The sequence below is a fragment of the Colias eurytheme genome, chromosome 10 (genome assembly GCF_061535395.1).
Source record: "Colias eurytheme isolate Ceu_HAF_F1 chromosome 10, ilColEury1 Martin Lab GWU primary, whole genome shotgun sequence".
In the NCBI taxonomy this organism is placed as follows: Eukaryota; Metazoa; Arthropoda; class Insecta; order Lepidoptera; family Pieridae; genus Colias; species Colias eurytheme.
Genome location: NC_142989.1, coordinates 12,247,501 through 12,261,162, shown reverse-complemented (window position 1 = coordinate 12,261,162; position 13,662 = coordinate 12,247,501). Strand labels below are relative to the sequence as shown.

At 38.2% G+C, this 13,662-nt stretch overlaps 1 protein-coding gene across 2 annotated transcripts; it reads right to left on the bottom strand.

The window, feature by feature from the left end:
• Nucleotides 1–1,091: 1,091 nt before the first annotated feature.
• Nucleotides 1,092–6,203, bottom strand: LOC149905502 (acetylcholine receptor subunit alpha-like). Of its 2 annotated transcripts, none has more exons than XM_090106014.1 (10): nt 6,084–6,203; nt 5,870–6,009; nt 5,747–5,791; nt 4,241–4,350; nt 3,838–4,018; nt 3,639–3,754; nt 3,257–3,562; nt 2,953–3,108; nt 1,478–1,823; nt 1,092–1,408 (listed from the first exon to the last, which is right to left on the bottom strand). In XM_090106014.1, the coding sequence occupies exons 1-10, from the start codon at nt 6,145–6,147 to the stop codon at nt 1,211–1,213; spliced, it is 1,662 nt and encodes a 553-aa protein (XP_089962140.1). In that variant the 5' UTR covers nt 6,148–6,203; the 3' UTR covers nt 1,092–1,210. The 2 variants fall into 2 exon arrangements, with proteins under 2 accessions (XP_089962140.1, XP_089962141.1); XM_090106015.1 differs by having other exon boundaries at nt 1,478–1,775.
• Nucleotides 6,204–13,662: the final 7,459 nt, after the last annotated feature.

The following is a 13,662-nucleotide window of genomic DNA, read 5'->3' as shown; positions in this document are numbered from 1 at the left end:
CTAACTACAAATGTACCCTTTATGCTGATGACATTTCTGTGACTATACCTAATGTAACTTCGGATTTGACATGTAATCATAATTTAAAATTGACATTGAATAGAATAATTGACTGGTTAGAAATAAACAACTTGACGGCTAACTTAGCAAAGACGAAAGTAATGCAGTTCCATAATTACAAACAAAGAAAATGTGACATTAATTTAATTTATAAAGACATTATATTGGAAGAAGTTGATGAAATAAAATTTTTAGGCATTATATTGGACAGCAATTGTAATTGGAAATCACATATTAATCATCTCTGTTCGCGTATAAACAAATTTGTGTTCGCCTTACGCCGTTTAAGGACCATAAGTTCAGAAAAAATTGCTCTTACCGCATACCATGGCTATGTGTCATCTATACTAAGATACGGACTTATATTATGGGGCAATTCAACAAGTATGAATAGAGCATTCTTGGCACAAAAAAAATGTATAAGAGCTATTTGCGGGGTTGGGCCGCTAGAAAGCTGTCGCCCACTATTCCGTAAATTAAATATTCTGACACTGACCTCTATGTACATACTGGAGTGTTGTGTCTTTGTTAAAAAACACCCCCAATATTTCACAAAAGCGGCTGACGTGAGTATTGTTCCCTCTCGAGATCCTGACAAACTAATTATGCCTCGTTGTAAAACTGCGCTTTTCTCTAAAAGTGGACCTATTATGCTTATTAAAATTTTTAACCATGTTCCTAAATGCATAAGAAACCATACATTGAATGTGTTTAAAAATAAGTTAAAGAAATGGCTGATTATTAATTGTTTTTATAGCCTAAAAGAATTTTTTGACCTTAAATGATAATTGCTAAATCGATTGTATAATATGCATGTGTAGTGTATTAGATCTAGTACCTATCTGTTTTACGCATATATTTGCATGCTTTATACAAAGCGAAACATGCTGAACAATATTATCTCTTCACACCTCTCTGTACCATGTTTTTGGCAAATAAATGTTATTTTATTTTATTTTTATTTTTATTTTAAGTAGTCAGGACTAAGGTTTGCTTAAAAAAATTACTCAATTGTAAACAATCGATTTATTTCGTGTCTATCAAAAGAAATTCGACTTATATTCGATCACGTTATTTCGTCGTATAAACTATAGTTATAATAGAATTTTATTTACAATAAACACAATCGAGTAAGTCGGGGCGGGTGCGGCTAGCGCGGCGGCGGCGGGCGCGGCTTGGCGGCCGTGTACGCGATCTCGGACAGGCGCACGTCGATGGGCGCGCGCTCGTCGTACAGCGTGGGCGCCTGCAGGATGATGCCGGCCGAGCCCACCAGCACGGCCAGCGTGAAGATCCACAGGAACAGCCGGTCCAGCACCATCGCCACGTACTTCCAGTCCTCCTTCACCTGCGTCAAACGGAACGCTTAACGGGTACAACTCAAAACAAGTATATATAGGTTCGTAAAGCGGCTCACCCTCGTGGACTCCTCCTCTTTGCGCGTCTGGTCGGCGATGTAGTTGATGCCGTCGATGGCCTTGTGTATCTCGGGGCAGCGGTGCCAGCGGCGCAGCGTGTCGGCCAGGCCGGGCGCGTCGTGCAGGCGGCACGAGGGCGCGGGCGAGCCGGCCAGGTCGCGCGCGCCGCCCGCCGCGCACGGCCCGCCGCCCGCCGCGCACGGCCCGCCGCCCGCCGCGCACGGCCCGCCGCCCGGCCCCGTACCCGACACGCCCGCCAGTGCCGGCGACCAGCCCTCGCTGCTGATTATCCCTGCGCTGCATAATGGACACGAAGCGTTGAACCCCCCCGTGTTCAAATGTCGACTGCAAACGTAGTTTAGAAGAAGTCGAAGTTTCCCTGCTTGTCCTAAACTACGTTAAATTGTTAAGACGTGGACTTATAAATTGATTTTTATTTTTATTAAATACTAACTGCGCCTCACGGTTTCACACGCAGGCGTGAATTAGTTTTTTTTTAAATGCTAATGTTCCTGTGGGAATATCGGTATAAATTATGAATTATTATAATTTAAAATTTCAATCTGAGTCGCGGTAATCGTTTAATATGCTTACTGCTTAGCGCGACTAAATTGCTTAGCCCAAAATTTCAATATTTAAACTAAATCTCAATAATTTTAAAATGATTGAATTTTTATTTTTAAATGAATGAATTTTCATAATATCCAGAATTGCATTTAATGAATTTTTATATTTCATGATAGCGATGATAATAATTATGAGAACCCCGCAATTTGCCGGTGTTTTTTTATACGATCCTCCTAAACTTGTAGCCCTACTGAGGAGTCTACCTACAGTCCCGTAGAAATCATCATGTATGTCAGCATGTATATATGCATGATTTCTACGGGACTGCCCTATGTCACATTATTTAGCCAGATTTATTGAAACAATTGCAATTAAAAAAAAATGGTTAAAATATAAGTAAGTATCCAAATTTGTGCTAAGTAATTCTATCCGAAATAAAAACAATATAAATTAGAACTTAAAAAAGTCGTAATAGTCATAGGACCTTTTTTATTCATATTTTAATTAAGAATATAAAAAATGGCCAGTTACAAAATTCCTGGCAATTGTTTAAAAAAAATGTTTATGAAATATGAAACGGAGTTGTATCATGCCAACATTTATTTATACAAAACCTTGGCCTGATCCAACTGAATGTCTCGTAGCTGCATTATTTATATTAGGACAAACTAGTTTGGCCTAGCCTAAACTGATTTATCCTATTGGTCTTAGGATGAACTAGTTTAGCCTAGGCTATACCAGTTCATCCGATCGTGTATAGGACGAACTAGTTTAGCCTAGGCCAAACTAGTTTGTCCTAAAATCGGGTTTGGCCGGTAACATATATATATATATATATATATATATATATATATATATATATATATATATATATATATATATATAATCAGTAGGGAGAGACACTCACAAGCGGCTGCGGTGCGGGTCGAGGCGGTAGTGCGGGCGGCGCATGACGAGCAGGCGCGGCAGCACGTGGATGAACACGCGCCGCACCCACGGCGCCATCGTGTGCGTCTGCGGCGAGCGGAAGTGCACGTTCAGCACCACCACCGTCACGCATATACTGCAACACGCACATCAAACGGCTCCTTTCAACTTTAAACGTCATTTGTAGGGGTATAGACGTACCAGTAGACATATAACAGTGGGGAAAATCGATGTGAAAAGCACTCATTTAATGAGCTATTGTTATATAGTAGCGAGGGGCTCACCTAAACGTATCCAGGATCATGGTGAAGAGCACGAATTTGCCGAGTAGCGGCACGACCAGCGAGGTCGGCGGGATGATCTCCGCCAGCAGCAAGAAGAACACAGTCAGTGACAGCAGGATAGAGATGGACAGCGACACCTTCTCGCCGCTGTCCGACGGCAGGTAGAACACCAGCACCGTCAGGAACGAGATGCCCATGCACGGAATGATCAGGTTCACGGTGTAGAACAGCGTCTTGCGCCGCATCGTAATGTTGAACGTGATGTCCAGGTACGGCTCATCACAGCACGTGTAAAACTTTTCGTTCCTGCATAAAACAAATATTGACTATTATGCCAAAAAAAAATGACATGAATAATAAATTATTGTATATCTAAAAATACCTCACTGCCGGAACCTCTAATATATCCCATTCGACGGAAGTGTAAAATTCGCTTAGATCGACTCCTAATTCCACAACATTTGTGCCCTTTACTTCATCGATATGTCGTAAGTCTACCTATAAAGAGAGATCTGCGGTTAATTTTAAAACAATTGAGAAAATGAATTTAAGTTCAAATATGTACAATAAAAAATAGATACTTGAAAGCCATCATAAGTCCAAGAGCCGAACTTCATAATGCAGGTTTGCTGGTCGAAAGGGAAGTACTCGACGTCAATCTCACAAGAGGACTTGTAGATGGCAGGCGGGCGCCACTCCACGCGGCCCGTGTAGTTCAGCGTCGCCTTAGTAGCCAATGTCACCTCAAAGTTTCCATCCGCACTGGCGACATACCCTATTATTACTTATCGCATCTTTCTACTCACATTAAGAACCATAAATACTGATATGTATAATAATTGTGGTGGTTGTGAAATGTGGATATCCTCCCATGAGAAATAAGGTATTTTCGATAAGGTCGGGAAGTGGATGGTTAGGAAGGGGATGTTTTATAGGGCTGAGGTGAGTATGGTAAACATTATAATTACACAATAGTTTACTCACTTGTTATACAATACTATGTCAGGACGCCAAATGTGATCTGAAGGTACGTGGAGCATTTCCACTCCACCGTATTCACGAGGCTCCCACGATAATTTATAATCGTACCAGCTCTGTAAAGAAAATATACATTTTATATGTACATTTTTATAGGGACTGGAACATGCTTCCTGAATCTGTGTTCCCTGACGAGTACAATATGGGGGTCTTCAAGCAGAGAGTGAACGGGTATCTACTAGGGAAGCGCGTGCTTTACATCAGGCGAGATAGTGGTCAAGCACTTCCCTATCTAAAATAAAAAGCTATATAAAGGTGTGACACTTAAATAATATTATGTACATACAATGTACATAATATATTATTACTAAATATTAATTCCCTTTTTAACGATTAAAATAGATAAGTGCATAATATCTATACTAATATTATAAAGAGGAAAATTTTGTAAGTATGTATGTATGTATGTATGGTTTTCACGCAAAAACTACTGGACCGATTTCAAAAAATCTTTCACCATTAGAAAGCTGCATCTTTACTGAGCAACATAGGCTATATTGCATTTTCAAAAAAATTAGAGATCCTTACCAAAAATGCAATAATGTAACCCAAGGTGTAAAAAAATCCTCAATAAAACTTCTGTCATCGCGTGCGCTGCGGAATCTATTGAAGATAGAACAAAAAAATGTTCTACGGTATTATAGAATGGATCAATATCTACAAGAAAGTCCGCGATACCATATGTCCATCTTCAGTAGTTATGTTACTACAACAACTTTTTTACGTTTTCAAAGTAAATAGAAGTGCCGACAGTAATCAAACCATGTTATCCATACACATATATAAATCCTTATCCCATTAAATGATGTTTTATTATAGACTGTTTCAATACCAGCAAAATACTTTTTAAATGAAAAGAATTGGATATTCCATTCAAAAGATATAACGAATTTTTAAAAGTGTCAATCTACAGAAAATACATAGTAGATATTATACTGTTCGAGCAGGCCGTAGTGCGGGGGTCACGGTCCACGGAGGAATTCTACCAATATGCGTCTTGACGGAACACAGTGGGGTTTTGGTCGGTAGGAATCCGACATAACCCACGGCCTCTCCCCCGGAGGCCGTGGGTATCTATGTAAGATTTCCCCACTAAACCAAAAAATAAAAGGCCGTAGTGCGGGACGGGGTAAAGGTGATATTCATGTGATTAAAAATTAAACCTATAGTCCGATCTATAGTAGACTTTTCACTGTAACGATATCGCTATCTATGCGGGTGAAACCGCAGGGCATTGCTAGTATATTATAATTTTTTCATTGTTTAAGATACTTAGTAGTTAATTCATTAATTGTATACTTTTAAACTTACTTTACGCATGCTGTGTTTACCTATAAGTGTTTTTTTACATTGATCATATAAAATTGTATTTTAACTTTGATGTTTTATCTGTGATGTAAAGAAACGTTGGTAAATCAAATAAATAAAATAAAAAATTAAAATGTGACTTACTTGCTCGACCCATAAATTGGTCGTCATAATCTGATTCTTCAAATTCTGAAACAAAATAGGTTATTTAAGTATAGGAGACGATAGCAGTTTAGCATAAGCGGGCGATGGTCGATAAACACTCACAACATCGATGAGCTGGCTGAGCTTGAGCTTGATGCGCACGGTGAGCGCGTCACTCACGTTGAGCACGGGCCGCACTAGCTTGTTGTAGTTGCTGAGCAGGTCGTCGTACAGCCGCTTGGCGTCCGGGTTGCCAGCGCAACCTGCACAATCATTTCAAACTGTTGAAGTAATGGAAAGTAAAGCACGAACTGATAACCTGTAGCGAGGGGCGTACCGGCGAGCAGCAGCGCCAGCAGCAGCAGACGCGCCACGCGGGCGGGCAGAGCGCGCGCACGCATGTCGGCGCGCGCATGTTGTCAGCGCATCGCGCGCGCCGCGCCCCGCCTGCCGCCGCCGCCGCCCGCCGCCGCCGCCGCCCGCTCTCCGCCGCGCCCGCGCCCCGCGCCCCACCCCGCTGCACCGCTCGCGCGCTGCGAACAATGCCAACAAGAGCTCTCAACTCATATTTGGGGATCAATTTTATAAAATACAAAAAAATGAAAGTTTATTTAATTGTAAATTATTTATTTTATTCATTTTTATATATGTACATATTAACTGCGCGGTTTCACCCGCGTGGCTCCGCTCCTGTTGGTCTTAGCGAAATGACATAATATATTTTTCCTTTCTTGATAAATGGGCTATCTAACACCGAAATAATTTTTCAAATCGGACCCGTAGTTCCTGAGATTAGCGCGTTCAAACAAACAAACAAACAAACAAACTAACTCTTCAGTTTTATAATATTAGTATACATAATAAAGACCAGACTCTCAGTGGAGTTTCGTTTGCAAAAATAGCGGACCTAAATCTGACTTCTCATATATATTGTATAGATCCCAGACATCCTATAGACAGATGTTGCCAACCAGTTTTGTGGTCCCCCTCTCCCAACCCCGGTAATTAAATATGGCATACAAAGAAAAAAATAAAAATTTCCAAAACATGCCGTGTGGGGTATCAAATGAAAGAGCTTATTGAGTAGATCACGAATATATAGCATACTATAACATTTCTTACACTTTCTCTAAGATTTTTTAGAAAATTTACGAAAATGCTCCATTTTTGAGTTAACTTTAAACCACTATAGATTGAAAACTAATGAATATATTTTTTAAATTATTATTTTAAATAATTATCAATAGTCCATTGTTTACGATTAAAAAGTTCGTACAGTGAAATAGTTGCATGGGGGAGTGGGAGGAGCATTCAAAGATGGCGAGTATATTTTCAAGTTTATGCCAGAAATAAAGGCCTAATACAAAAATATCGGTGTCAGGGCTTAGAATAATTATCTCTGCAATATGGCAGAACATTTTTGAATCAGCCTCTGTGTGATTAGATTTCAAATCGGTAACTTCAGTGAAAGTTGCGCCTTGCAATTTAAAACATTTGGTGGGGTCATCAAATCCACCACATACATATAGCTCACTTATTACAAACTATTGAATCGTAAACAATGGACTATTGTTAATTATTTAAAATAATAATTTAAAAAATATATTCATGAGTTTTCAATCTATAGATAGTGGTTTAAAGTTAACTCAAAAATGGAGCATTTTCGTAAATTTTCTAAAAAATCCTAGAGAAAGTGTAAGAAATGATATAGTATGCTATATATTCGTGGTCTACTCAATAAGCTCTTTCATTTGATACCCCACACGGCATGTTTTGGAAATTTTTATTTTTTTCTTTGTATGCCATATTTAATTACCGGGGTGGGGGCAGGGGGACCACAAAACTGGTTGGCAACATCTGTCTATAGGATGTCTGGGATCTATACAATATATATCAGAAGTCAGATTTAGGTCCGCTATTTTTGCAAACGAACATCTCCTTGGAGCCTGCTCTAATAGATATTTAATAAAATTGTCATCGCGCAACCCAGCCCAACGGTACGTAACGTAAACGTCATTTAAACAAGGGTACTATTAATATACCAAATCATCATCATGCTTTCCATAACTTAGTGAAATCAGTAACATAATAATAAGAAATGCGAATCAGAGGCAGTCACAGTAAGATGATTAAAAAACAAAACAATTTCACTGATATGCTCTGCCAAAACACCCTCATCACTTGTTACAGCTAAATTCGTAGTGTCGATGTGTTTATAATTGTTTTCATTTAATTCGCGAGAAACGCCAACGTAAAGTTTAAAATTTTTTTTTAGTGGACGTGTCACCTGGTCTTAAATGACCCATGCAGCCATCATAAAAAGACGTCTTGATTTTCTGCAAGTTTTTCATAAGGCTGCTCTAAAGTCTGTACACTGAGAGAATTCTGAAATAATGCTGGTGGTAAGTCGGATAATATTCAAATATATATACAGGGTGTCACACTTGGTATACTAAGCGCGAAGGAACTTGTAGTTTTGCATACACTGATCACGTAAAAAATACATAAACAACAAAATTACGTTAAAAAATTTTTGACATTTTTTTCCTGAAAATCCATGTTTTCTTCTCTAGCTTCGCGCAGCCGTCATATACCGCTTCTCTAATGTGAGCATTTTGTCTATGAAAACATAATCTTAAATGATAGCTCACGTGCTAGTGGCAAAAATGGGCGGGTTGCTTGCTATGGGTGTACACATAGAGTTTTAAGATTTCATCTATTTGAAAAAAAAATGCGTCTGGAATTTTTTAAGTATTTTTTACGTACTCAGCGTATGCAAAACTATAACCTCCTTTGAGCTTAGTATACCAACAGTGGGACACCCTGTATATATATATATATATATATATATATATATATATATATATATATATATATATATATATACTTAAATATATTAATTTTGTGGGAGAAAGTTAAATCGTACGGCAAAACCCCTCCAGTGAAGGTGCAACTTACTGTGCGAAATTAAAGTAAAAAGTTTATCGGAACACTTTCCAATACAAATTCGGTAAAAAACACGAACACTCCTCCAACACGAACTTTGGGGGAGGCCTATGTCCTGCAGTGGATGTCTTGAAAGGCTGGAATAATGAAAATGGTGAAAAAACACGAAATTATGCTTCCCTTCTGAGCGAAAGAGAGTCGAGCTCATCGGAGAGTTTGAATGACTGTAGTGCTAATGACTATCTGTGCCTTTTACAAAACAAGAGTAGATCAGCTAAATGTAAATATCTTTCCATCTAACTTGGTAGATGCTAGTTTTGCTTCGTGTTTCAGTTGACCGCGAAATTGGATATCATATTTGGATGATATAATGATATTTCAATGCCTAGGGTTCTAACGCCACGCTAGGTGAAATATTAAGAAACAAGAATCAAGAAATAGAGGTTTTAGTCATCCTTCGCTTTATACCTTGGCGATTTTTGAATAGCCAGAGTAAAATCCAGGTCTGTACTGGCGACTTCATAAAAGTATTTATTGCATTGCATGTGCAAGATCGACCGCCTCCTTGGTACAGTGGTTGACGCGTGAGCGTAGTACCGAGGGGTTCGATTCCCGCTGGAGAAGGCTGATCACCTGCTTGTCCCTAAAGAAAATCGATCAGTGTAACAGATGTATGCATAATACATCTGCCGCTTACCCCACTAGGGGATACAGGACCTCACTTTATGTGCATGATGAACTGGATGGGAGAGAGCACATAGCCTGAGAAGACTTCAGAGTTAACTTTAATTTTTCTGCATGTGCGGAACGTAGGATTATAATCATCACGTTAAATTTAAATTATTTAGATAATCATTATTTTCACTATTTAATTATTTGGTTATTCGATAAAAGAGATTTGTGCCAGAAATTGCTTTACCTACACTATTAGTATAAATCAACATATTGTAATAAAGTTACTGTGTTTTTAATTTTTGGGAAATCATCAATCTATCGCTGTGTGTAACTTGTCGTCGTGTTAAGTGTAAGGTCGGTCTGCTCGTATATTCTCGCAGCTATTGCAGATTTGTAGAGCCGTCACAACGAAATGGGTCGTGCTTTATAACCGTGTGTAACTGTTACATTAGTGGCAGTGTGCACTGCATGCATCATAATATTATAAGTGCAACAGTACCTATCTATTTATTAAGGAATTTCAATTCTCCGACATCCCTATTTTGCCAGCGTCTTTCTTTACATTTCAAGTCATAGTGTAAGATTTTAAATGATTCGCTTACACTTAACGTTGCAATATTTTTTACTGTTATTTTAAAAAGTTGTAATCTTTAATAGATTAGTTACATAATATCAATTTATTTGCCTTCTCGACTAAACCAAAACGCTTTCACTCACACCAAGTTTTAATTAATTTACTTTACAAATTTTGTCAACGATTATCCTACACCTTAATTATTTATTCTATCCTACTAATATGAGAAAATATGTGAAACCTTGTAAGGATGGATGGATGTTTTCTATTCTGTCCGCCACACGCAGCTGATCGAATGTGTTTGGGTCATTGCTTGTCAGGTCATACCTACTTTGTAACCTTTATAGCCCATATTCATGGTACGATACCACGAATGGAATCGCGGGTTCAGTTAACAAGTATATAATATAAATGAATCTCTGGCTAAATTGTAAGCCATTTTAGAGATAATCACTATCAAAGAGACTGCGGGTGGCTGCGGGGAACTCTGATTGTACAATATATCGTCTGTTGCGGCACGTAACAGAGAAGAAATGCTTAGTTGGCAATAGTAGAAACATGTTTAAAACTTTAGAATTATTATTCTATAAAATAAAACTAAATTAAGATTAACGTTACATTGAAGCGGGTTGAAGCCTGACATAACATTCATTTTACACGGTGAGATTTAGTAATTCCAGGATAAATGTAGTTTTTCAAGTATTCATTTGAAGTCGCAACTGCACGTGTTCAAGTAATTACGTTAACTACGCTGTCGTGTCGGAAACTTGTTCCGAGTTAAATGTTCTTATAAATTGGCGAACATTTTTCTGGTACAGATTATATTTTTTTCTTTCTTTCTACATGTTGAAAAATTCCGTGATAATGAAAAAAATAAAAAAGAGCGTGTGTGACGAGCACACGTGTCAGAAGTGAAACTTTCTTTGGCAAGATTCAAAGATTCCAAAATCGCCGCCTAACCCCTATACGGGACGGTATTGCCATGACGCGATGTTGAAATTTTACTCTCAACGCGCCAAAAGAAGTTTAACTTCAATAAAGAATTTTCTCTTGTTAAAAAAGTTTTCTCTACTATCTCAGTTTTGTCAGTGTATGGTATAATTATTATGTTTGTCGATGTCGTAAACAAAGTATGGAAAAACGAGATTTGCCAGGGCATGTCACAGATGTGAGGTAGTGCCCTCGGCGTGAAGGGCTCTCGGCCGCTCGCCCATCACTCTGAGAAACGCTAGTCTGGAAACTTTTGCAGTGTTTAGACGACTTGGGCATTGGCAGCGATTTTCTGTTTTATGAAAACTGTATACATAATTAACTATCGATGAAAATTAATCCTAATAGCATGTTGAGCGAAATTTCACGTCTCTCTCAATGACCTATTATACTAGTAGACGCGGCATACGCCAACATCGTTGCACTAAAAAACGGCGTAATTAATACATACCTACTTACTAACGCATTATCACCAATACAGTTGTTCTCTCTTTCACTCTCACGCACGAGACAAAATACATGTCTCACTCATGTACTTCGTAATAACAACTGCCGATTAAAATATAAAAAGAACGTCCAGCCACGACGCTGAATGGTGAGTGACTAAGTGAAACTCGGGCACTTAGCTGAGTTTTTTCTTGCCAAAATAGAGAGCGGGTAACGTATCTAGCTTTTTTATATATCATAGGTCTCTCTACGGTTTAATAAGTTATTGCAGAACTTTAAATTGATAATATATTTTAATCAGTCACTTTTCACTTCTAATCTTGATTTTGTCACTATAATATTATAACAAATAATTAATAATATATTATCGAATCGTTGTTAAGGCGACGATTTTGGTATCTTTCAATCTTGCCAACGAAGTTTTCCTTCTGACACGTGTGCTTGGCACACAAGTTTTTAAATATACCTATAGGTATTAATTGCACGCAATATCAAAAAAGAAAATAAATGCTTGCCGTAAGCCAGGGTGTGATGAATTTAATAAGTGCAATGAAGTTTATAAACCAACAAGCCTGCGTATATTAAGGTTTGGAATATTTTGAATCAAAAGTTTTGCAGGCACCTATAACATATTACATCATGCATAGTTTCCATGGAAAGTTATGCTGATATTAAATTGATACGATCCATGACAATATTTTAATTTAGAAACAAGACTTTCTATAGGGGTTTTGCTTATTTTGTTATAAAAAGTAAATGAAGTTGGTACCTATTACAATTTATAACTGAGAAAATTAGTTTTTTACACGCTTTATATTAGCTTCACCTGTATGTTTGTTTGTTTGTAACCGACTTCTTTGGGCGCGATTTTGACCCACTTTAAACGGCCAGATTTCGTTCAAACTTTGTAGATTTATTGAGGACCGATGACAATACACTAATTTGATAAAATTTTCTATTTTTTAGTTCGGTTTTCTATAAAAAGCGTGTTTTTTAGTTTTTTTTAACTATTATTATTTATCGTATGGTCAATTGGTTAGGTGAATTATCGTATGCAAATAGCATCAATATAGCGATAATAATTATAGTAATGTAATATTTGTTGTGCTACAATATAAACCATGTAAAATATACAAGCTCTTTAATTACCTATGTATCTAAAATAATATTATCGTAGTTAAGATATGTAGAGCTCGTTTTCAAAACATTTTTAAATCTATAAGATTATAGGACAGTGGCATTAGCATGCGATATATTCAAAATAGGCGGTAGATTATAAAACCATGGTAGTTATCATATTATTATGTTAAAAGTATAATATGTTGCTCCTCCATGCGGTGTTTTGCCAGTGTATTTTGAATAAGGTTCCGAAATCTCCATATTTCGAATTTCATATTTTTCCAGAACTCAAAGTAATAAGATAATAATGACACCATAATTACATATTATTTCACTAAGTCACAATTCACTGAAGTATCCAGGAGAGTCGAGAGGAATAGACGGGTTGATGTCAGCGATGTCGCGTGTCAGTTCATGATAACGGCGCGGCGCGGAGCGGTGTGATGTAACGATGCGGTCGCGACGCTCGCTGGAGAGCGACTGCCGCGCGCCGCTCGTCGCCGCCCGCCATTGGTGCCCCCGCCCTCCGCGCCACCGCGCACCGCGCCCCTCGCCAGCCGCCTGCCCGCACAACGCTGAAGCCCCGCACTACAATATTCTTACCAATGGCCAGGGAATGTTACTGTTATCACAAAGCGTACAAGGAATACAAACTTCCTTAAGTGGTTGGTGAGAACGTAAAATCTTTTCCCACGTTGCTAAGATAATATTTATACCGATTTCTTTAAGTATTCGATCTAAAGTGAGCAATGTTACTAACTCTAGAGTTTATTAAGCTATTGCATAGCTTCTATCGCGGGCCTTGAGCGCGGGGACCGAATCCAGAAATTGCGTAACGAAAAACCTCACGCTCCCCACTCTGACGGGCGCGGAGGTGTGGCTTGAAGGCATAGCATGCAATAGCTTTACCGCGGCAGTCCCCGAGTGCCACACGTCTTTTTATTTCATACATTTACCTAGTACCATTATAAACATTATTGACAATAAATTCGAAATTTCCGTTTAATTCGCAGAAGTTTTACTTGGGTGAAGACTTAACCACAAAAATTTTAACAAAACAGCCAGATTATTGCTTTTAATCAATTCAATGGAGATTTTTTCCATTATTTTATTGATAAATAATTGAAGAAAACTAAAACCTATGGCGATATGTGAAAAAATTAAT

Bases quoted from the DNA above. Each gene is read 5' to 3' on its own strand.
- LOC149905502 (XM_090106014.1), bottom strand. From the start codon at position 6,147: ATGCGTGCGCGCGCTCTGCCCGCCCGCGTGGCGCGTCTGCTGCTGCTG. The intron at 3,109-3,256 runs GTGAGCCCCTCG...TGCGTGTTGCAG, and splicing joins ATGATCCTGGATACGTTTAG to TATATGCGTGACGGTGGTGG. The intron at 1,824-2,952 runs GTGAGTGTCTCT...CTACGTTTGCAG, and splicing joins GACCCGCACCGCAGCCGCTT to TCGACATTTGAACACGGGGG.